The 24,921-nt window shown below is 43.1% G+C and overlaps 1 protein-coding gene and 1 pseudogene across 10 annotated transcripts in view; one reads left to right on the top strand and one right to left on the bottom strand.

Moving 5' to 3' along the window:
- The window catches only part of LOC104666351 (UDP-glucuronosyltransferase 1-6), a 108,580-nt gene that overhangs the window by 81,958 nt on the left and 1,701 nt on the right, over window positions 1-24,921 (top strand). For 6 of the 10 annotated variants that reach the window (XM_030916491.1, XM_010368451.2, XM_010368434.2 and 3 more), the window contains 3 exons: window positions 19,936-20,067; window positions 20,753-20,840; window positions 21,125-21,344. In XM_030916491.1, coding sequence (XP_030772351.1) covers window positions 19,936-20,067; window positions 20,753-20,840; window positions 21,125-21,344 — 440 coding nt within the window. Of the gene's footprint in view, window positions 1-134; window positions 1,039-13,159; window positions 14,037-19,935; window positions 20,068-20,752; window positions 20,841-21,124; window positions 21,345-22,437; window positions 24,523-24,921 lie in introns of those variants that run through there. The other 4 variants (XM_010368465.2, XM_010368480.2, XM_010368431.2 and 1 more) reach the window with 4 other exon arrangements.
- LOC104666407 lies at window positions 7,484-8,214 on the bottom strand (annotated as a pseudogene).

The raw sequence follows: 24,921 nt of genomic DNA, 5'->3' as shown, positions 1-24,921 counted from the left end.
GAAAGACAATGATTGGTTTATCGGTAATAATTAACTAGAGGAGGGCACTCTGTCTTCCAATTACATGATGATTTGCTAGGTGGCTCAGTGACAAGGTAATTAAGATGAAGAAAACAAATGTAGGAGGCACAGCGTGGGGTGGACAGTCAGCTGTTGGCGGCTTCTGCTGAGATGGCCACAGGACCCCGGGTTCCCCTGCTGTGGCTGGCTACAGGACTGCTGCTCCTCCTCAGTGTCCAGCCCTGGGCTGAGAGTGGGAAAGTGCTGGTGGTACCCATTGATGGCAGCCACTGGCTCAGCATGCGGGAGGCCGTGCGGGAGCTCCATGCCAGAGGCCACCAGGCGGTGGTCCTCACCCCGGAGGTGAAAATGCACATCAAAGAAGAGAACTTTTTCACCCTGACAACCTATGCCATTCCATGGACCCAGGATGAATTTGATCGCCTTATGCTGGGCCATACTCAACTGTACTTTGAAACAGAACATTTTCTGAAGACATTTTCTAAAAGTATGGCAATTTTGAAAAATATATCTTTGGTCTTTCATAGGTCTTGTATGGAGATACTGTATAATGAGACCCTAATGAGGCACCTGAATGCTACTTCCTTTGATGTGGTTTTAACAGACCCCATTTACCTCTGTGGGGCAGTGCTGGCTAAGTACCTGTCAATTCCTTCCGTGTTTTTTTTAAGGAACATTCCATGCGATTTAGACTTTAAGGGCACACAGTGTCCAAATCCTTACTCCTATATTCCTAAGTTATTAACAACCAATTCAGACCACATGACATTCCTGCAAAGGGTCAAGAACATGCTCTACCCTCTGGCCCTGTCCTACATTTGCCATGCTCTTTCTGCCCCTTATGCAAGCCTTGCCTCTGAGCTTTTTGAGAGAGAGGTGTCAGTGGTGGATCTTCTCAGCCATGCATCCGTGTGGCTGTTCCGATCGGACTTTGTGATGGACTACCCCAGGCCGATCATGCCCAACATGGTCTTCATTGGGGGCATCAACTGTGCCAACAGGAAGCTACTATCTCAGGTTGGTGTTCGTGCCTTCATCCAATCAATGTTCCAAGCAAAACACTTTTTTAAAAAATGTATTTACTTACAATTGCTTCTATATCTACTTCTCTTTCCAGTGCTTTTATTTCTGCTTGTTGTCGTAATAGTCTTCCATGAGATAAACTGTTAAGGGGTCGCTAGTAGGGTATTTCAGGTTTTAAACGGTCAATGAGAGGAAGAAGAGGCAGACAGGAATGTTTGTCAATGGATGGGCAAGGACTGGTGTGACTCATGGAGACTGTTCATTTGTAAAGGCACCATAGTCATGGTTGTGCATGCCCTTCATTCGGCAGGAGCAGGGACACTCTACACTGAGAATTGACCCATCCTGGGTTTTTTTGTTTGCATAATTTTCAGGGGAAAGATGATGCAACAGCAAATTACAATAGTTAACGTGATTATTTTTAGTGGTCCTGTCTTGCAAAAGATAGAGAGGTGACCACAGGAGACCTAAGCACTCACAGGAAGTAGAAGTGTCAAAGAGGTTGACTCAGTTCAGTGGAAGTAGGGCAATGAAGGTGGGATGTCTGTCTGTGATTATGGAATTACACACGGAATTCAGTTTCCAGAGAGGGATCTGTGCTGACAAAAGATTTTCTGTTCAGGATTTGGGGTCTGGTGCATGATGTGGGGACATCTCAGATTTTGGAAGGAATAGTGATGGTTGCAGGTCAAATGGGTCTTCTACTTGGAATGCTGAAATTATCAAGAAATTGTGGGAGGGACTAGGGAGGAGATAAACTGTGAGTGTATAAGCCCAGTAACCTGGGGACAGTGATGAATGGACATGTGTCCAAGAAGGGAAGCATTTCTCAGGAGAGGCTGATCACATCACCAAACCCACCCTATGCCACTCCAAGTTTCTATAGTGGGATCTACTCCTTTACCAAACATTTCAAAGGCAGCTTTCATTATTCCAAAATATTTGGGGTTCATTGATATGAATTCAGCCTTTTTATGTCATATTCACCGAATGCATATGAACTTCCATAACTTTAGATGCTTTTGTATTTTTATTTCTGTAATTCTTTTTATTAACATAGGTATTATTGCAAAATACTCTAAGTTTCATTTTTTAAATCAAACCACATGATGTTTTTTTATTGGTGATTTTCCCTCTTATGCAGTGTAGTTATTCAATTATAAAATATGGGTTTATTAGATTTGTAAAAATGTTGAAAGATGGGATGGCATTTAAATAGTGACTCTTGCCCTTTTCTTCCAGTTTTTCAATGTGAACATATTCTCTAGTGTTAACTACATTGCTCAAAACTTCACTGTTATTTCAGTGGAGCAGAACAAATTGGGAACTGTGGCACAGATCACTCTTGCTATGCCCCTTAGAGAATTCCACATTAACAAGGCTAATTTTTGAGTATGGTAAAGAACATGTGAATGTATGCAATAGTGAGGCCACTGACTCTTTCCCAGCATGAGGTCACACCAGATTTAACATGGTTTGGCTCTGTGTCCCCCACCAAATCTCAACTTGAATTGTAATCCCCATAATCCCCACGTGTTGAGGATGGGACCTAGTGGGAGATGATTGGATCATGGGGGCAGTTTTCCACCTGCTGCCCTCATCATAGTGAATTCTTATGAGATCTAATGGTTTTATAAGGAGCCCTTATCCCTTTACTTGTAAGCTCTTCCTCTATCTCTCTTGCTTGCCACTATATAAGACATGCCTTTGCCTCTCTCTCACTTTCTGCCAGGATTATAAGTTTCCTGAGGCCCCCACAGCAATGTGGAATTGTGAGTCAATTAAAGCTCTTTCCTTTATAAATGACCCCGTCTTGGGTATGTCTTTATAGCAGTGTGAGAATGGACCAATACAGTAAATTGGTGCCATGGAGAGTGGGGTACTGCTATAAAGATACTTGAAAATGTGCAAGTGACTTTGGAACTGGGTAACAGGCAGAGGTTGGAACAGTTTGGAGAGCTCAGAAGAAGACAGGAAGATGTGGGAAAGTTAGGAACTTCCTAGAGGCTTGTTGAATGGTTTGACTAAAATGTTTATAATGTTGTGGACAATGAAGTCGAGGCTGAGTCTCAGATGGAGATGAGGAACTTGTTGAGAACTGGAGCAAAGGTTACTCTTACTATGCTTTAGCAAAGAGACTGGTGGCATTTTTGCCCCTGCCCTAGAGATCTGTGGAACTATGAACTTGAGAGAGATGATCTGAAATTAGAATTTAGGTTTAAAAGGGAAGCAGAGCATAAAAGTTTGGAAAATTTGCAGACTGACCATGTGGTAGAAAAGAAAAACCCATTTTCTGGGGAGAAATTCAAGCCAGCTGCAGAAATACTGGCTAAAGAAATTTCCGTAAATAAGGAGAAGCCAAATATTAATTGCCAAGACAATGTGGAAAATGGCTCCAGGGCATGTCAGAGAACTTTGCAGCACACCCTCCCATCACAGGCCTGGAGGCCTAGGAAGGAAAAATGGTTTTGTGGGCTGGGTCGAGGACCCCCCGTGCTGTGTGCAGCCTCAGGACTTGGTGCCCTGTGTCCCAGTGACTCTAGCCATGGCTAAAAGGGGCCAAGGTATAGCTCAGGCTGTTGCTTCAGAGGGTGCAATCCTCAAGTCTTGGCAGCTTCCATGTGGTGTTGGGCCTGTGGGTACACAGAAGATAAGAATTTAGGTTTGGGAACCTCCACATAAATTTCAGAGGATGTATGGAAACGCCTGGAAGTCCAGGCGGAAGTTTGCTGCATGGGTGGAGCCCTTATTGAGAACCTCTGCTAGGGCAGGATGGTAAAGAAATGTGAGGTTGGAGCCCCCACACAGAGTCTCCAGTGGGGCACTGCCTAGTGGAGTTGTGAGAAGAAGGCCACCATCCTCCAGAACCCCAAATAGTAGACCTAATAGCTTGCACTACGTGCCTGGAAAAGCTGCAGACATTCAATGCCAGTCTCTGAAGACAGCATAGAGGGGGACTTTACCCTGCAAAGCCACAGTGTCCAAGTTGCCTGAGACTGTGAGAGCACACTTTTGGCATCAGCATGACCTAGATGTGAGACATGAAGTCAAAAGAGATCATTTTGGAGCTTTAAGATTTAATGACTGCCCTGCCTGATTTTAGACTTGAGTGGGGCCTGTAGCCCCCCTGCTTTTTTTTTTTTTTGGCCAGTTTCTCCCATTTGGAATGGGAACATTTACCCAATCTCTGTACCCCCATTGTGTCTTGGAAGTTACTAACTTTTGATTTTACAGTCTCATAGGGGGAAGGGACTTGCCTTGTCTCAGATGAGACTTTGGACTATGGACTTTTGAGTTAGTGCTGAAATAAGTTAAGACTTTGGAGGATTGTTGGGATAGCACGATTGGTTTTGAAATGTGAAAAGACATGAGATTTGGGAGGGGCCAGGGGGGCAGAATGATACGGTTTGACTCTGCGTTTCCACCCAAATCTCATCTCAAATTGTAATCTCCATAATCCCCATGTGTTAAGGGTGGGACCTGATGGGAGCTGATTGGATCATGTGTGCAGTTTCCCCCATGCTGTTCCCATCCTACTGAGTGAGTTCTCATGAGAGCTGATGGTTTTATAAGGGGCTCTTCCCCATTCATTCACAAGCTCTTCCTCTCTGTTTCTCTCTTGCTTGCTGCCATGTGACACATGCCTTTGGTTATCTCTCACCTTCTGTCATGATTGTAAGTTTCCTGAGGCCTCCCCAGCAATGTGGAACTGTGAGTCGTTTAAACCTCTTTCTTTTATAAATTACCCAGTCTTGAGTATGTCTTACAGCAGTGTGAGAACAGACAAATGCAAGATTGGTGGTGATGGATGTTACACTGAAAGGGTTTAAAGGAGAGTATGAGAAAAAGAAATGAATCTGGATTTATTGAGAACATTGATGAGAAAGTGGAATTAGAAATTCCTAGAAAGGTAAGCTGTTATGTGAATGATTTCCCAAGAGAGGGAAGTCTCTCTACCTGTTTGGAGACAGAAAATGGAATCAGAGGGGAAGAAGATGATGGACAGAAAGGATCATTCCCTCTTCCAGATGCTCTCCAGTGTGTGATGTAAGCTGAACTAAAACCAGCTGTGTTGAGCTCTAGACAGAAAAGATACCTGGCATTTTGGTTTTTTGGACCCTACTGAGTTGGTCACAGGACTCCATGTCTCTTGGGGCTCATAGGGTCATGCCTTTCCTTGCCCGCTGTGCTTGGTGAGAAGGAACAAGTGATTCCACGGAGGGAATTCATTTTAGGGGTCTCAAGATGGTCATCTTTGCACCAGAGGAAATACCCCTTTTTCCGTTCTGAAAACCTGATTTATGAAACCCTTTTATAAGAGATGAGTACACACATACAGGCCTCTAGCAGTTATGTTTTTGAGATGAGACATTTTAAAAGGAGATTTTTGAATTCTAAAAATTCTTTAAATAAAATGCTCTTGCTGGGACAACAGAGTGGGTCAACATCATTCCCATCTCTACAAGAAGATTTTTTTTAATTAGCTAGGCGTGGTAGCTGTAGTCTTAGTTACTGGGAATGCTAAGGAGGAAGGATCACTTGAGCCCAGGAATTCGTGGTTACAGTGAGGTATAATTTTGCTTAGGCAACAGCCACAGAGCAATACCCCGTCTCTAAAACAAACAAACAAACAAACAAACAAACAAACAAACAAACAATAATCAAACAAGCTTTACACTTCTGTAAAAGGAACACTTCCCATTTATGACATCAGTAATCCAGGATATATCAAAATTTGAATGTTGTGTTTGCTTTCAACTGTTAAAACTAGCCAGAGTTGTTACAGGGACCCACTACCTCTGAGTGACACTGGTATGCCACTCTTTGCTGACCCGAACAATGGGATTTATGTAACCAATTGTGTAGATACAATCCCACTCATTCTACCCTACCCAGAGTGGTGATTTCCAACACACAAAACTACCATGAAACTATTTCCATGCCTTCCTACCATCTCTCAAAATTCTTTTCATCCCTGAACTGCTCCAAAAGCAAACCCACCCCCAGCAAACTACTCAGTGAGTATCTTCACACATGTAAGTTCCCTTGTCTTGTTCTCTAAAATATGAACTCATTTTTCAAAAGCCCTGACAGGCTGTCTTATTCTGATACTTCTTGTGTAATTATTATATAAGCAGCAACTACCCAGGCACCTTGTAGCATGTTGATTTCAGAGTTCAGTGTGAGACGCCATGTGCCCCTGTGGGATGGTGCCAGCTAACTGCCATGTTCCTGCTGTTTATTGCTTGGGTGCCATTCCATGCAGATTGGACTCTAAGGGTTCTAGAGCATATCCAAACCCATTATCACAGTCTTTGTTGGTTAATGATGTGTTCAGGCCATGATTTTTCTGTAAAAAATTACCAGCATGCTGCTCTTAATTTTTTTAGCCTGTCTAGTTCAGTTGCCCTTTTGCTCTCATGTCTTATGCAAACCTTTCCTCAGAGTTGACCCTATAAGGTGGGACCCTTTGTGATGGACTACCCCAAGACAACATGCCCCAAATGGTCTTCATTTGGGGAATAACCCGTGCCAACAGAAAAGTACTTTCTCAGTTGTGTATATGGTGACTCACCCAAACAATATTACAGATACACTTGGCTTTCATCAACCTAATTTGGTATGTCCCAAGCACAGCAATAGGATAGTCCTGTGTGGCCTTCTGGAAATGCTTTTTTTACATTTCCGGGACCTACCATAGTTGGAGAACCACGTTAGGGCTGAAGACAGTCCTAGTACACCATTGACCAACCATGTAACCCCAAGCTCTGTCCTTAGCCTTCAGAGGGAACATGCTTCTACACTGATTTCAGCTCAGTGATACGGGATTCAAATGTCTGACCTCCAAAATATTAAGAGAAAAAACGTGTGTTGTTTTAAGCCACCAAGTTTGGGTAACTTGTTACAGCCATGATAGGAAACTAATGCAGCCACCTTACCAGGTTTACCTGCTTTTATAAAGCCTGGGTTTAACCTTTTATCTAAATAATGGTCAACTCTTCCTACATCACCAGCATTTATGTGCAATTAAAAGCCATCATTAAATTAGGCCAGAGTATTAATATATTCATAATTTCACCACCACACAGTAAAACACTGAAGTCAAATGATTTAGAGCAAACCACCTGGCTCACACTTTCCCAACAGAAAAAGTTAAGGCTTAAAGTGCTGAGCTGAACATTCTGTCCTAGCACTAGGAAATAATCATTGTCAGCCTCAGGCTTAAGTTTAATAAATAGCAAAGCGCATACAGATATTTACAATGATCGAAAGACAAACAGAGGTCCTATCCATAGTAGTCCCAATGGTAAAGACAGGCATTGGCATAAAATGTTTATAAATTCTTGGGTACAGTTGTTCTGAAAGCAAAGTTCACTTTCAATCCTAAAAAAAGTCCACTATTCCTCCAGATGTGCTTTAAGTCAAATGTGGGCTGGGATTACTCGGTGTCAATGCGGAGCAACTGCTCTATGCCATTTATTATGAAGGACTTTAACTCAACTCTCCATCTTCCTCCACTTGCACACTTTCTTGGCCATTCTCAATGATTCTCTTGGTGGTGGTTTTTTTTTTGCCATCAACTATTTCAGTGGAAGTCGACATGGACTTGAAGCTGCCTGTCCCATCACTACCGTAGGACATGCAGAAGGAAGAAAGGCCCCCACTTCCCAGGGAGCCAAAGGAACTAAATCCTGTATCAAAAGAAGAAAATCCACCCCCAAAAGCTGGAAATTCACTGAAGGTAGAGAAAAGGGGTGCAGACCCTCTGCTTCTGCTTCCCTGGGAGTTCCTCCGACCACCAAAAATATTTTCCAGTGGATTTCCGAAGAGGTCAAAGGAGAATGGGTCCTGCCCACCGAAGAACTCCCTGAAGACCTCGGCCGGGTCGCGGAAGCTGAAGATGTACTAGAAGGGGTCCTCAAAGGGTCTGCCAACTGCGCAGCCACCCTCTGCCCCCGCCTCGCCATAGCGGTTGTAGACGTCGCGTTTCTTGGCGTCCGACAACACCTCGTAGGCCTCGGCCACCTGCTTGAATCTCCTTTCTGCTTCCTCCTTGTTCTCGGGGTTTTTGTCTGGGTGCCACTTGAGCGCCAGCTTGCGGTAAGCCTTCTTGATGGCCTCGGTCGAGGCCTGCTGGGGCACGCCCAGCACCTCGTAGTAGTCCACCATGCTGGACGGCCAGAACGGCCCGCGGGGAACTGGCACAGCGAGAGGGACAGCTGCCAGGCCCGAGCGCAGGCCTGAGTGGTTGGCGACCTGGGCCGCCTGGAGGGACGCCCCCTTATGACGCAGCCATATCTCATTGGTCGAGGCTTATGATCTCCTCGCTTCCCACGATGCAGTGCTCCTGGGACTGGCCCTGCTGTCTGTGAGGCTCTGTAATGCTCCACGATCAGGCCCCGCCCACTTCGGCCCCCAAAGCCATGGTCTCCAAAAAGGGTGGGAAAAAGAGGTTAGGGAAAAGAGACGGCTTTGACTTTAGCTGCCTGAAGAACTGTTTTTCTTAAAGTCGGCTTTATATCAGTCTTTTTCCTCGGCCACAGGAGGGAAGAAGATGGTGGGAGTGAGTTTAGTCTGACCGGGGCTGAAGACATCCTGTGTTTAGGACTGCAGTTCTCTAACGTTCCAGCCCTGGTACCCATTTGCTTTTGTTCATGTGGATTATACCTATCATATATGTACTGCATTAGAGATTGAAACAGAATTAAAAACATATTCATTGGGCAATTTAATAAGAATAAACCCATGACACACTAACAAACTTTGTTTTTATGTAACTTTTTTTGAGACAAAATGTAGTGAGAAGAGTGGCATCGTTTTACATTTTTTGCATCTCTCTTTAGAACGTGGCTCAAAAGAAAGCTGGATTCTTATGTCAGCTTCTGCATTCAATCTATTGTGATATTACACATCACCCATGTAGCTTCTGGAAAACTCCACTGTACATTTGTGAGAGAATGACAGTGAAAAAATCAAGTATTATTATTATGGAAATAGTTTTGACTTTGCAAAATTCTCCTGAAAAATTCTTGGGGATCCCTAGGATTTCTGGCTCATTCTTTGAGACCTGCTAGTCTAGTACAGTAGTCCCTGGTATTCTGAAGGGATTAGTTTAGGACAACCCTCCTCCTCATACCAAAATCCAGATGCTCAAGCTCCTTTTATAAAATGGCACAGTATTTGTATATAACCTACACATATCCTCCTTTAAACCTGTAATCATCTCTTGATTACTTTTACCCAATAAATGTAAATGCTATGTAAAAAGTTGTTTTACAGTATTGGTTTTTTATTTGTATTATTTGTTTTTTTTTTTTTTTTTTCATTTCTATTCCCCCCAAATATTTTCAATCTGCTGTTGACTGAATCTGCAGATGTGAAGCCCAAGTATATGGAGGGTCAACTGTGCGTGTAATCCACTTTTCTTGACTGCTAAAACAAACACCAGAGAGATCCTCTCAGATAAAAGGAAATACAGCACTAGTTACTGTATGAAAGCCATTAAGACTTGCAGGCCATGTTTATAGCACTAGGGTGCTATAAACTTGGGATGCAGTGATTATTTCCACTAGAACTGCTATGTCATGACCATAAATTTTGAGGGGATATTTTTTTGAGATCTGAGTTCTCTTCACCTCCTCCTTATTCTCTTTTTGACACTGGATTCTGTGCTTTGATAAATTGTGAGGCATTACACTAGTAAAGGTCACTCAGTTCTAAACGGAAAATGATTAACCGAAGAACATTCTAAGAGTTCATAAAGGGTATTAGGGCTAATGGGGATATGTTATCTCACCAGAACAAACTTCTGAGTTTATATAACCTCTAGTGACATAACTGAAACCTAGACTTGGCACTTGGTAAGCACGCAATGAACAGTCATAGAACGGTGGCTGAGGGTAGAGTTCAGTGTGAACAAAGCAATTTGGGAACATCAAAGCAAGTTTGGGGAACAACAAGTGATCCAGAATGGCTGGAGGGTAAGAGGCAGAGGGAGGGGGCAAGCAGAAGAGCTAGAAAGAAGGAATGAGCTTGGACAGGGGACTGGGGTCTATCCCAGAGTTTTGAGAGCAAGGCGGAGGAGTCTGAATTTTCTTCTGTGCCCAGGAAGCTGTTGATCAAGGTTCTAGAAGTGGTGGTGATGTGGGGTTTTTCAGTTGGCAGCCGATGCAGTGATTCAGAAGGGACAGCTGGGGGTTGGGGAACAGGGGGGCTGGGGCCCTGAAATAGGACCATGGCAGCTGGGTCTGAGAGACAGTGGTAGAAACATCCAGATTCAGCACTTACTTGCTATCTTGGATACAGGGTCTAGAACAAAAAAAGAAGGAAAGTCACCTGTATACAGAAGCACGTCCAGAGTGCTTACTGTCTCCAAAACCAGGTACTGGCACCTGAGTGACGGCATGATTCCAAAGCCAAAATCTTGCCTGTAAGGAATAGATGTATAGGATATAGCTATAGTCTAATAGCAAGGACAGATATGCAAACTGCTAAAAGATGTAAGGCAGAGCAGAACAAAATGCTGTGGAGATTCAAGAAAGGTGGCTTTGTTTCCCTGGATGGTCCTGTAGATAATCTACAGGGCAATGGACATGTTTATGTTGCTCCTTTAGTAACAAGCCCCTTCATTCTGATTTGATGAAAGGAGCTGGGAGTGTGTCAAGTGGTGGCCTATTAACTTAGGTCTTCAGCTTAAAAAGAAAGTACCTTCAAAAGGGTTCCAGAAACACTTTCCATGGACATGTCACTCTTTAGTAGCAAGACCATCACATTGCTGCCCTGCCATGTGATTTCTCAGCCCCCAGAGCACCATGCCCTGTAATTGCCTGGTCATGAATTTGTCTCCGTCCACGTGACCCCTCCTTTCAGGCAAGGGCCATTTCTAATTTGGCCTTCTGGCCCTAGTTCCTAGCATAGTGACTGGCATACAGTAGGGCTCACACGTTCCATAAATATTTGGTGGATGAGGGAATTAGCAATGGATTCTGCTTTGGTTCCAGAGCAGAGATTAATTGGATTGCTTAGCAATGGTTCTCTGTTGTAATTCATGAGGGTGAATGTGGATTGCCTACTATTCAGATTAGTAAGTATTTCTTGGTCAGGGGCAGATCTGTGGCCCCAAACCATCCAGGTACACAGCAGCAGCAGCCTCAAAAAGCTTGGAAGCTCTGCGTGATGCAGGAAAGTCATAAAATCATTACAGTGGTGACTTACGTGTTTATAGCCTCTTTTCTCCCTTTAATCCACAAATGCACTCACATGGCATTGGGACTTTGGAAGAATTATCACCCTTAAGGTTTAAATTGAACTGTGAATTTCAGAATTTCTGATAAGGCACAACAAAGAGTGAAAGCCTTGCTATGTCTATTCTGCTTGCCCAGAATCTTGGTCCTAAAAAATGAAGAGTGCTTGGGTGTGGGGAAGAGCTTCAGTGTGCATGTGCATGCCGAAGTACCTACTCTAAGGAGCAGAATGAGAGGGTACCCTAAGTACCTGTTAATATGTCCCACAGGACACCAAAACTCTGGTTAGCTGTTTTTCTGTGATCCTCTAAGAACATCCCCAAGTATGGCTGGCCTGTGCTGTGTATGGTTAAAATGTTGGGATCTGTGCAATTATGTTGGGATTGTATGGTACAGCAGTGTATCCCCAAAGAAAAGAGTGTAATACTTCCAGTTCTGGCTGCACAATACTTGCCCTAGCGTCCATGGTCAATAAAATACAAATCTGAGTTATTGTTTTTGTTCATCTTTCCCTTTTGCCTTCCACTCAGTCATCAGAATTTCCCCAAATGCCTTATTTCCCCCTGGATCTTGGGCCAGTAGAATGAGTACAATTTAACTTAATTGAATTTGCTTATCTATTTGGTTTCCTGTTGTGAACAAAAGTTCTCTGAAAAGGAATTTGGAAGAAAGAGACTTTGTTCCAGTGAACAGTTTGCAAACCAGGGAGTTACAGCCTCTGGTACACGATGAAGGCGAGTTCCACAGAACACAAGAAAGGCAGGTTTCATGGCAAAAAGTTCCTTCTGAGGTTCCCAATCAGGTCCATTTATGCAAATGAAGGATAGAAACTTGCTTAGTTCTTATTAGTCAATGCAGCTGCATTCTGATTGGTTGATGAAGCTGAGCCCTGAGTGGCTGAGGTGGGTGAGCTCTAATTGATTGATTCAGGTGAGTGCTGAAAATCTCAACTATAAAAAGGTACAGGTTTTCAGGATACTCAGAGTAACTGTGTGACCTGTAGTAAGCAAAGGACCAGTTGGCTCTATTTTAAATCCAGGCCAACTTAGCCACTCAAGATCTATCTTATAGGACTGGCTCTTTCAGGTTCACACTAATACAGACCTGTCCTTGGGGAAGACTTTTGTGCATATGCACTCTAGCGGATTTCCCTTTCTGGTCGTTTTCTACCCCAGCATGACCCTCCACTGCCGCCCACCCACCCACCTGTTCATTTCCTTCTTAGCCTGGTTCATGATTTCTAAGTCCCTGCTCATCTGTTTAAATTGTGAGTCTGGCTCACCTGATGGCACGTGAGTTCTGAGGAGGCAGGAGACTCATGTGGTGGGCTCCGCTGCAGCCTCAAGACCCCACACTGTGCTGGACTCAATAAATATTTGTTGGATGAAGGAATGAAACACATGATACAGGTGAGCAGGCAGTACAGGGGGAGCTGTGGAAAGAGCACTCCTAGGTTTCCATGGCGAAAGTGGGGGGACAGTTGTGTTCTTTTCTTTCTAAAAGGCTTTCTAAAAAGCTTTCTGTTTAATTTCTGGAAAAGAAGCCTAACTTGTCACTACATAGTCGTCCTTATTCCTCTCTGGTAACACTTCTTGGTCCATGGAATACTAATTTAATGGATCCAGAGGTGCTGGAGGTACTTTGCTGTGTTCACTCAAGAATGTGATTTGAGTGTGAAATTCCAGCCAGTTCAACTGTTGTTGCCTATTAAGAAACCTAATAAAGCTCCACCTTCTTTATCTCTGAAAATGAACTCCCTGCTACCTTTGTGGACTGACGACTTTTCATAGTCATGTGACACAATCAAACATTAACTTGTATTGATTGCTTTTTACCATATATATGAGTAGGAGAGGGTGAAGCTCTGGCAGGAGCAAAGGTGCCATGGCTGTGGAGTCCCAGGGCAGACACCCATTTGTCCTGGGCCTACTGCTGTGTGTGCTGGGCCCGGTGGTGTGCCATGCTGGGAAGATGCTGTTGATCCCAGTGGATGGCAGCCACTGGCTGAGCATGCTTGGGGCCATCCAGCAGCTGCAGCAGAGGGGACATGAAATAGTTGTCCTAGCACCTGATGCCTCATTGTACATCAGAGAGGGAGCATTTTACACCTTGAAGACGTACCCTGTGCCATTCCAAAGGGAGGATGTGAAAGAGTCTTTTGTTAGTCTTGGGCATACTGTTTTTGAGAATGATTCTTTCCTGCGGCGTGTGATCAAAACATACAAGAAAATAAAAAAGGACTCTGCTATGCTTTTGTCTGGCTGTTCCCACTTACTGCACAACAAGGAGCTCATGTCCTCCCTGGCGGAAAGCAGCTTTGATGTCATGCTGACAGACCCTTTCCTTCCTTGTGGCCCCATCGTGGCCCAGTACCTGTCTCTGCCCACTGTATTCTTCTTGAATGCATTGCCATGCAGCCTGGAATTTGAGGCTACCCAGTGCCCTAACCCATTCTCCTACGTGCCGAGGTCTCTGTCCGCTAATTCAGATCGCATGACCTTCCTGCAGCGGGTGAAGAACATGCTCATTGCCTTTCCACAGAACTTTCTGTGCGATGTGGTTTATTCCCCTTATGCAACCCTTGCCTCGGAATTCCTGCAGAGAGAGGTGACTGTCCAGAATCTATTGAGCTCTGCATCTGTCTGGCTGCTTAGAAGTGACTTCGTGAAGGATTACCCTAGGCCCATCATGCCCAATATGGCTTTCATTGGTGGAATCAACTGCCTTCACCAAAGCCCACTATCCCAGGTGTGTATTGGAGTGGGACTTTTACTTGCATATATTCTTTCAGATGTATTACTTTGGATCGATTAACTAGCCCCAGATATATGCTCAGCAAGCATTCTGAGATAGTTTAAAATGCCCTCTTTTGTTAAATTTTGATTCCTAGGCCTGAGTCTGTCTTTGGCATCATCTTCTGGATTATTTCTTGGTATCCGAGATTTCGAGAAAGCATTCCTTGGACATTTTACCCTGTGTGCTCCAGTGGATAGTAATCAATTAGAAACAAGCAGCTGTTAAATGCCATAAGCACAGAATGCTGGGTTTGGGACACCTTGCAGAAAACTCAGTTGAAGCCTGCACCTTGCCCTGGATTCAGTCAGGCAGCCAACGTTCAGGACTGATAAAATCATTCTTGGATGATAGATCCTGGCATTGAAAGTTGCCTTTGTGATCCTCGTTAAAGCTCCAGTTTCTAAATATTCTGATAAGAAGCTAGATCCTGCAGTCCCTTCTCTTCTAATGAGTCAATCACCAGACAGGTTCTGACATGATACAGAAAGGTTGTGGGTTTCATTCTCAAGCTGTTAGGTTTATTTTTCCCCATACAGCGTTTGAAGTATGCAAAAAGTAGCATTCACATCCTCATCTAAATCTCAGCAGAATATAGAGAAGAACAGGAGAGGCTCCTTCAGATGGAGGGTTAGGGAAGGACTCTCTGAGGAGGTGACATTTCAGTGAGCATTCATTCATTTATCCTTCAAAGATTGACTGAGGATCTACTGGCAGCCCAGGCACTTCCCAGGTGCTGAGTCTGGCTCCCATTAAGGGGACTGATATCACCCTTGGAGAGCACTGGACCTTATTTCCACTATACCTCCAACATGATTTGTATTGTATTTTATTTTTTTAAATTTCCTGTGCATTTTCCTTCATAGCACATCAAATATGGCAGTCATTTCTCTTAAATAATTGTTGATTGTCCGCTTCATGTCATGAGCCCCATGGGGACATGTGTGACTTTGCATTAATCACATCCACTGTATGCCGCATCCTCAACACCTGCCAATGGGTCTGCATGTATTTGGTGCTCCATAAATATCAGCGCCTAAGGCACAGAATAGGCACCCAACGAGTATGTGTTAAGTAGTAAATGAGTGAGAAGAAAGGTGCCAACTGAGGTCTAGTCACTGGCTAGAGAGTAATCCACAATAGCTCTTTTTAGTTCTTCGCACTCCAGCTACTACATATCTATCTATCTATCTATCTATCTATCTATCTATCTATCTATCTATCTATCTGTCAATCATCTATCTATCTATCCATCCACAAACACATATCATTTTTTGGTTGCCTTTTCTACAAAATAGAGTAACAGTGTATCCCCACTGCCCGCTTACCAATATGTCATGGGTATTACTCCAGTTTTAAATGCTATTACTTTTTAAACTATGAAATAGTATTTCGTGGTACTTGTGTACCACAGTGTATTCTGCTATGGACCTAGTCTAGTTCCCCACAGAGGAACGTTACAACTGGTATTCCCGGAGTTTTGTTGTTGTGACTTCAAACACTTCTTTTAAAAAGATAAGATACTTTGTCATTTAAAAATCATTTGTTCTGTTTCTTTCTCATTCATCTTTTCTTAAGTATTTTACAGGGTTTTTTGTGTGTGTGTGTGTGTGAATGTGGTTTTTTTTTTTTTTTTCCATTTCTATCTCTAGCTAATTATCTACTTACTACTCAGCTGTCTCATCAAAATATTGATTTTCATAATAAAAAACACAGGCAGTCATTTGCTGATAAAGAAATTTTGGTTTCTTCTCTTCTAAATTCCATGCCAAATATCAGGGTTATTGAATTTATTAGAATCTGTAAAAACAGTTGAATAATTCTGGCAATAGGAAAGATTCCTGTCTTGCTGCTATTTTAGTGGAAATTGATTATCATTTCATTATTTTGCATTATGTTAGCCATTGTTTTCTGGCAAATCGTCTTTATTGATTTAGATAATTTCCTTCTTTACGTGAGGATGTTTGTAGGAGAGGCACCAAACTTTATCAGCTGCCTTTCTGGCATTTACTGATATAACCATAAATGTCTAAGTGGTGAATTGTGTTAATTACATATTGTTTGTTGCCTTGTTTGGTGCAGTAAGGCTTAGGTGTGAAAATATCTTGTAAATTGTACCTTTTAGTAACCTTCTTTGTCTTGTTGAATGTTTTAATCTGAAATTCCACTTTTTGGATATTAATATTACCACTTCTGGATTATTTTTGTTTACATTTCCCTAGTACATCTTTAGTACTCCTTTGTCTTCAAGCTTTCTTCCTTTTTAAGCAACATGGAACTGGGATTTTTAATCCAGTCAGGCAATTGCTTTAATAACTGCATTTTGCCCATTTGAATCTAACAATTAATAGATTTGATTGTAACTCTCTCAGTTTACTTTATGTTTAGTTGACTTTGCCATTCTCCCTTTTCCAGATTTTTACTGGTTGGTCAATTACTATTTTTATTTTCTCTTTCTTCCTTTGTTAACTAAAAATGCCACTCTGCACTACCATTCCTCTTGTGTTGATGGTCTTATTCTCAATACTCTTGATAAAACTCCTGAACTTTAAGAATAAAGATAAAACTTTTATTGCACAAAGAAGTCCATAGAGAAAGCACAACCTGGCATTGGCGTGTCTTTGGTGTGTCTGAAGGAAAAGAGATAGTGGAACAACATTGGGAGAAAAGGAATGAAACTCAAGAATTCCAAGATGTTGCTCCCCTGCCAGGGTGAGATGGCAGTGGTTCACAGACAATCACAATGTTGGATCTGAGAAAAATAACTGAATGGAAGATTAGTGAGGACAGAGGCTTTGAGATGGCCAGGACAGGAAAGTTTGGGAGCAGGGAAGGTTGAGATACACGTGGGTTACTGGGAATGCGTGATGGTGAAGTCACAGGTACCCCATATGGTGTCTAAGTGCTAAAGAAGAATTCTGGAAAAACGAAATGCATTTGGGAAGGGAAAATCCAATTAAAAGCCTAAACTAAATATATAAAATTCTGGTAAAGTTTAGGAGTTATGTTAAATGTCTGATTTTGGCTGGGGAAGTCTCATCAGATCAGGGAAGTTCTCTCATTCAGGGGGATCTCACCTTTTTTTTTGAAGGGAATCAATGGTGGGGGATTAGAGTGTTATTTTCAGTTAGTATGGTGCTTCACTCTTTGGTCATTCCAGTAACTGTGAAGTCAGGGCAAAGTTTAAGGGAAGCTTTGCCAAGTAGGGGATGGACTTCACCTTTATTGAGCCTCATAATAGCTGGCTGAGGTAGGAGTTGGCCATGATGACAACTTCTCTGCAGTTTGCCCTGCGTAAATCTTTAGATGAACTTTTGTGCCATTTAAACTTTCGTGATCTCCTGCTATTTAACTTCGGACGTTTATGGACTTTTATGTGGGTTCAATTATGTATGAATCACATCCTGCTGATTGCTGAGTGGGCATGGGAGGGTGTGCCTGGAGGAGAACTTAGACTCGGCCCTTTCCAGATGAGCTTCAGTGTAAGAGTGGGTTTTGTAAAGAGCAAAGATCTTAGGAAATTTGAGTAAGCCATTTACCATCGCTCAGAAGAAAGAGCTTGACGAGCACTTGGAAATGAGCTGTCTCTCCCCAAGAAAGAGGGAGAGAGAAGGGAGAGATGTGGGGCAGACCCTACGGAGGAAGGAGTTCAGAAAAACCATCCTCAGGGTGTTCTTGCTACAAACCAAAAATGCAGCATGGTGGTGGGGAGGATGACTCTGTCCTCCCTGACCTTTTAGATGACCCCCAGGGAAAAGGCCAAGACAAGGCCCTTAAGAGCCAGAGGACTCATGAGGGCCTGGGGCTGGTGAGAGTGGCGGGGAGAGGGGGCTCACCTTGGGGGAAGGATGGTCAGTGTCTGGGCCTTTCCTGGTCATGTTCCAAATCAGGCTTGGCAGGAGTCCTGCTGTGCAAATCACGTTTGCTGAGCCCTGTCAGAGGTCTCCTGTGACTCACATCTAGGGTGACCAGTGTCCTGGCTTTCTCAGGACTGTTCAGGTTTTAGCACTGAAAGTCACATGTCCCAGGGAACCCCTGAATTCTGGGCAAGCCCTGCCACATCACACAATTTTACTAGTGCCCTCAGTATTCTTTAGAAACATAAAACCATAGACTCAGCAATCCCATTACTGGGTATATACCCAAAGAAATATAAATCATTCTACTATGAAGACATTTGCACATATTTGATTATCGCAGCACTATTCATAATAACAAAGTCATGGAACCAATCCAGATGCCCATCAATGATAGATTGGATAAAGAAAATGTGGTACGTATACACCGTAGAATACTATGCAACCATGAAAAGGAACAAGATCATGTTCTTTGCAAGGACAAAGCTGCAAGCCATCATCCTCAGCAAACTAACACAGGAACAGAAAATCAAACACTGCATGTTCTCACTCATAAGTGGGAGTTGAACAATGAGAATGCATGGACACAGGGAGGCGAGCAACACATGCCAGAGCCTCTTGGGGGCTGGGGGGTGAGGGGAGGAACTTAGAGGACAGCATAGGTGCAGCAAACCACCATGGCATATGTATCCCAGAACTTAAAGTAAATAATAATAGTAATAATAAATAAACCCATAAAGCCATTTGAGAGACTTTTGGGGGATTCATTGGACCACTGAAATCTACAGTGGGAAAATAATTGCCATGCTGATGAAGCAGGAAGACTTTCCTTGTCCCCCTGACAGGGCGTGTGACAGTAGCAGGGGTTCACTTTCTCAGTGCCCCGCTGCTCAAACTTCTAGGGGAGCATACAGACGGGCAGGTTGTGGGGCTCTGACCTCACAGGCAGTGTCTAGAGGTGGATGTTTACAGCTCCTGAAGCCCCAGTGGGCATGTGTTACAGTGTTCTTTTAGTTTTGCCCTCTGTAGGCGGCTTGTGTTAACCAGCTCAATTACACCCTCTACCTTGTCACAAGGACAGAGGGCTTTCTGTGTCCTGGGGGCTTGCCTTGGTGTACCAGAAGAATCGAATCACACCTGAGCTTGGAGAATGAGTGCAAGGATTTTTTGAGTGGAGGTAGTTTTCAGCAGATGGAGGAAGCCAGAAGGGGATGGAATGGGAAGGTTTTCCCCTGGAGTCGGACCGCTCGGTGGCCTGGGCTCTCCTCCGACTGCCCCAGCCAAACTCCACATTGTTCTGCTGGTCGGTGGCCTGCCAGTGCCTGTTGGTTTCTTCTCGACGTCCAGCCATCCTTGTGTCCCTCCGCTGATGTGCTCCTCTCCCGATGTCCAGCCGCGTGTGTGTCTGCCTGCTAGGGTCTTGGGGTTTTTATAGGCACATGATGGGGGCGTGGCAGGCCAGGGTGGTTTTGGGAAATGCAACATTTAGGCAGGAAAACAAAAATACCTGTCCTCACCTAGGTCTGTGGGCACAGGTCTGGGGGTGGAGCCCTCGCCAGGGACCACACCCTCTTTTACCCAGAATTTCCCTTCCCTACTTCCATATCATTTAAAGGGATCATGCCCTTCCCAGCTTTTCCCTTCTGTATCACTGATGCCTTGCTCTGTGCCCTCGAAGTGGAATTGTCACGGTGTGTATGTATAGGTGTGTGCATGTGTGTGCATGTACCTGTGCTTTTCTTTGGGAAAATTAGCACATTAACTGAATTTTGCATCTCAAGGATAATTCTGTAAGCAAGAACCCTTCCTCCTTTAGAAGGAAGTAAAGGAGAGGAAAATGCTATAAAACTTACGTATTAATAACTTTTTACTCTGTCTCAAACACACATGCCTTTAATCATATTCTTAAGAGGAAGATATCTAATTCATAACTTACCGTATGTAGTTGTCCAAGAATATGAGAAAAAATTAACTGAAAATTTTTCTTCTGGCTCTAGGAATTTGAAGCCTACATTAATGCTTCTGGAGAACATGGAATTGTGGTTTTCTCTTTGGGATCAATGGTCGCAGAAATTCCAGAGAAGAAAGCTATGGCAATTGCTGATGCTTTGGGCAAAATCCCTCAGACGGTAAGAAGATTCTATACTATGGCCTCATATCTATTTTCACAGGAGCTCTAACCCCAGACTTCCAGCTTCCAGATTAATTCTCTAAGTTGGAACTTTAAATTTGGCTTTTCCCTGCCACTTCCCAACTATCAATCCAAAGGGTTTTTCGTTGTTGTTGTGGTTGTCACTGTTTTCAATTTGACTCTCAAATACTCTGTTAAACTACCATCCACCACACTCGGAAGTCTCATTTTCTCTAAGAGACTCAAAAGTATATTAGGGAGAATTTATTTAAAAATAAAATAAATGGGATATTGTTTCTTCATATTAAATAGGAGTATTTCTCCAAAAAGCTGTTGGTTAGGACATTGAATTTATGTCTTATATTTTTGCTCTTATAGTTCTGCATCCACTTGTTTTATTAAGCAAACTTTCCCTTGAAGTGCAGGAAAGTGAAAAAAATCCTAAGTGCACAGCTTGATAAATTGTCACAAATTCACGTAGTACATACTCCCTTGTAACTAAACCTCCAAAACAAGATGCTGAAAGTTGCCAGTCCTCAGAAGCCTTCATAGGTGCTGAGCCTCCCACTCTGTTAAAGGTTATGTTCCTTCAGAGGACCCCCCTTTTCTAGTTAGTATAGCAGATTTGTTTTCTAATCATATTATGTTCTTTCTTTGCATTCTGTTCTTTTTGCCCCTCGAAGGTCCTGTGGCGGTACACTGGAACCCCACCATCGAATCTTGCGAACAATACGATACTTGTTAAGTGGCTACCCCAAAACGATCTTCTTGGTATGTTGGGAGGATTGGATGTGTAGGTCAAACCAGGGTCAAATTAAGAAAATGGCTTAAGCACAGCTATTCTAAAGGATTGTTGAGCTTAAAAATATTATGGCCAACATATCCTACATTGCTTTTTATCTACTGGGGTATCTCAACTCACATTTTCTTCTGCAAATTTCTGCAAGGGCATGTGAGTAACACTGAGTCTTTGGAGTGTTTTCAGAACCTAGATGTGTCTGACTGTGAAACTTAAGAGACGTAACTGCTGACATCCTCCTTACTTTGCACCTCAGGTCACCCAATGACCCGTGCCTTTATCACCCATGCTGGTTCCCATGGTATTTATGAAGGCATATGCAATGGCGTTCCCATGGTGATGATGCCCTTGTTTGGTGATCAGATGGACAATGCAAAGCGTATGGAGACTAAGGGAGCTGGAGTGACCCTGAATGTTCTTGAAATGACTTCTGAAGATTTAGAAAATGCCCTAAAAACAGTCATCAATGATAAAAGGTAAGAGAGAAGATACAGAAGAATACTGTACTTTGGCCATGGCATTCATGATAAAATTGTTTCAAGTATGGAAATATTTATGTAGCATTTAATAGCATTGTTTCAAATATAAAAACAAATATATAAAAATCTGGATTTTTTTTTTTTTTTTTTTTTTTTTTTTTTTTTGAGATGGAGTCTCGCTCTGTTGCCTAGGCTGGAGTGCAGTGGTGCGATCTTGGCTCACTGCAACCTCCACCTCCCATGTTCAAGCAATTCTCCTGCCTCAGCCTCCTGAGTAGCTGGGATTACAGGTGCCCACCACCACACCCGGCTAATTTTTGTGTTTTTTAGTAGAGATGGGGTTTCATCATGTTGGCCAGGCTGGTCTAGAACTCCTGACTTCAGGTGATCCACCAGCCTCGGCCTCCCAAAGTGCTGGAATTACAGGCATGAGCCATGGCATCTGACTTGAATTTATAAATAAGATAATTTAGAGGTTATTATTCACTTTATAAAAGGATTCTTTAGTTCCTATATAATTTATCATAGAATTTATTTAGAGTTTTATTTCCCCCAGTAGATTTAAAACTCCAATTATATAAAAAAGTTGCCATAATAGACATCTGATCCATAAGTTTTCTGCACAGAAAGAAATGCTCCATTATAAGAAGCATAGTATCTATAAGAGAAAAACAACTCAAATGCTTACAAGTACAGCTTTTTGCAGCACTGGAATCTCTGAGAAATTTTGTCCATGGAGTTTATGAATGAAGGAGCCATAAGATATCACAGACAAAGGCTTAGAGTAAAAACAAAGGAAAATTTGTTCAAATGTGGCCCTGAAAACGATTCAAAGGGCAAATGATTTCTGGATTAAAGTTAGTATATTACTGTCAATCTCACTGGTAATAGGCTTATCAGAACCTTATGGGAAGAAGTGGTGGCCAGTGGTAGATTTCATCCAGCAGTAGATACTGTATGCATATGTGCATGTGCATTTATGCATTGTGGCTGTGCTCATGTGTGGGTGCGTGTGCATTCATATGAGTGTGTGTGTGTGCATGTGTTTATGAGAGTGTCCACTGCTTTCTCCCATGGTTACCTCCTTCAGAAAGAAGCAGCAGTCAGGAAGACAGATATGAAGAGCTGGAGCATGTTCAGATGAGAGGAGATAGAACACAGGGGGACACACCAGCTTGAGCAAGGGACAACAGGGGAAGACTGATGACTGACTTCCCACCTTTGAGGTGCTAATGTGTGTTTGGTGCCACTGGATAAAAGATAAAAGTTGGCTGGGCACCGTGGCACACACCTGTAGTCCCAGCCACTCAGGAGGCTAAGGTGGGAGGATTGCTTGAGCCCAGAAGTTGGAGGCTGCTGTGAGCCATGATGATGCCACCACACTCCAGCAACCTGGGCAACAGAGCGAGATCTTTTCAAAAAAAGAAAAAAAAAAAAAAAAAGAAAAGTCCACATGACTTGAGCATCACGTGCCCAGAATGTTGGGTGGTGTGGTCCCATTCCTTCCTTCCAGCGGCTTCTTCTGGCCACCTCAGTGTCAGGATGTCCTGCTCACACATCAATACCATTAAAACCTGACTTCTTTCCCTGCGCGGATGAAGCTCCTTCTTGAGGTTCACATTACGGATATAATTCTGATTATTTGCTCAGTGGTATAGATACCTGCTTGTAACCTAACAATGACTTGGTGAAAATTCCCTAATACATTATTTTTTTAAAAAACACAAATCAGTGAGCTCAAGTTATTAACTAACTTTCATCTATTCACTTTCAAGCCATCCTTGTCTGATGGTGAATCTCCATGATTCCAACACTCTGAGCTGGGGACGGTACCTATACAAAATAAAGAGAAGTGGAAAATCTTTAAACATCACTTTATGCAGACAACCAGGTCATAATAGGTGCTCAATTACTACTGAATGAATGAATGAAAGTTCTGGCCAGGCGCGGTGGCTCATGCCTGTAATCCCAACACTTTGGGAGGCCGAGGCAGGCGGATCACTTGAGGTCAGGAGTTCGAAACCAGACTGGCCAACATAAAGAAACCTTATCTCTACCAAAAATAAAAAATAAAAAAATTAGCCAGGCATGGTGGTGTGTGCCTGTAATCCCAGCTATCTGGGAGGCTGAGGCAGGAAAATCACTTGAATCTGAGAGGTGGAGGTTGCAGTGAGCACAGATTGCACCACTCCCCTCCAGCCTGGGTGACAGAGTTAGACTCCGTCTTATTAAAAAAAAAAAAAAAAGAAGGTTCCAAGAAAATCCATCTTAAGGTTTATGTAAAAGGAAGATGGTATTGAACATGATTTATGGTCAAATACTAATATTACATTATAACAATGTTTCCAAATAACATTACAGATATGTTTAAAGACGGTGTTCTTGCATTGCTGTAAAGAAATACCCAAGACTGGATAATTTATAAAGAAAAGAGGTTTCTTTGGCTTGTGGTTCTGCAGGCTATACAGGAAGCATAGTGCTGACATCATCTGGCTGCTGGGGGAGCCTCAGGGAGATTTTGCTCATGGCAGAAGGCAATGCGGGAGCTTGCATGTCACATGGCAAGAGCAGGAGTGAGAGGGAGTTGAGGGGAAGGTGCCACATGCTTTTTAATGACCAACTCCCATAAGAACTCGTGAGAACTCACTATCAGGAAGACAGCACTAAGCCACAAGGGATCCGACCCCATGATCCAAACACCTCCCACCAGGCCCCATCTCCAGCATTGGGGATTACAATTCAACATGAGATCTGAATGTGGACAAATACCCAAACTATATTAGTCAACAGTGATCATAATTAGTCCGAATAGGAGTGTCTTTTTTTTTTCTTTCTTTTCCCTTTTCTTTTCTACTTCCTCCTCCTTTTCCCTCTCCTCTTCAGCCTCCTCTTCATTCCTCTAGCACCAAGGGTTGAAGCACCTAACCTGTTTTGGATTGAGATGTTCTGTTTGGGCTATTAACACTGTCCAGAATAAACAGAAATCCATTTTGCACTAAGTGGCTGCACAGACACAGCCTCATGCTAAATCTAGCACCCGGATAGTTTAATGTTTCAATGACTGAATTACAAATATATCATCACCTTGGATTTGGCACTTACAAATGACTTTTACCTTGGCAAGAGGTGGTTGTTTACAACTTCAAATAGGAGACTATTCATAATTTCTGACATGACCTTTTCCTTTCTTTTTTTTACTGTATGAAAGTATAACGAAATTTCTCACAAAAATGTCACTTAAAAGAAAAGAAGAAAAGTAGGAAGCAAGGTTAAAATATTTCTAAAATATAATTTTGGGCCTTCTTTTTTTCCCTTCCTCCCTCTCTCCCTCCCTCCTTCCCTCTCTCCCTCTCTTCCTCCCCCTCTTCCCTCTCTCCCTCTCTTCCTCCCCCCCTTCCCTCTCTCCCTCTCTTCCTCCCCCTCTTCCCTCTCTCCCTCTCTTCCTCCCTTCCTCCCTTCCTTGCTTCCTTCCCTCCTTCTCTTCCTTTTTTTCAAGAGATCAAGAACATTTATTAAGAATAAGGGGCCGGGCGCGGTGGCTCAAGCCTGTAATCCCAGCACTTTGGGAGGCCGA

Source organism: Rhinopithecus roxellana, chromosome 14, assembly GCF_007565055.1.
Source record: "Rhinopithecus roxellana isolate Shanxi Qingling chromosome 14, ASM756505v1, whole genome shotgun sequence".
In the NCBI taxonomy this organism is placed as follows: Eukaryota; Metazoa; Chordata; class Mammalia; order Primates; family Cercopithecidae; genus Rhinopithecus; species Rhinopithecus roxellana.
Note: the sequence above shows the minus strand (reverse complement) of the source record. Positions and strands in the feature narration are given on the sequence as shown.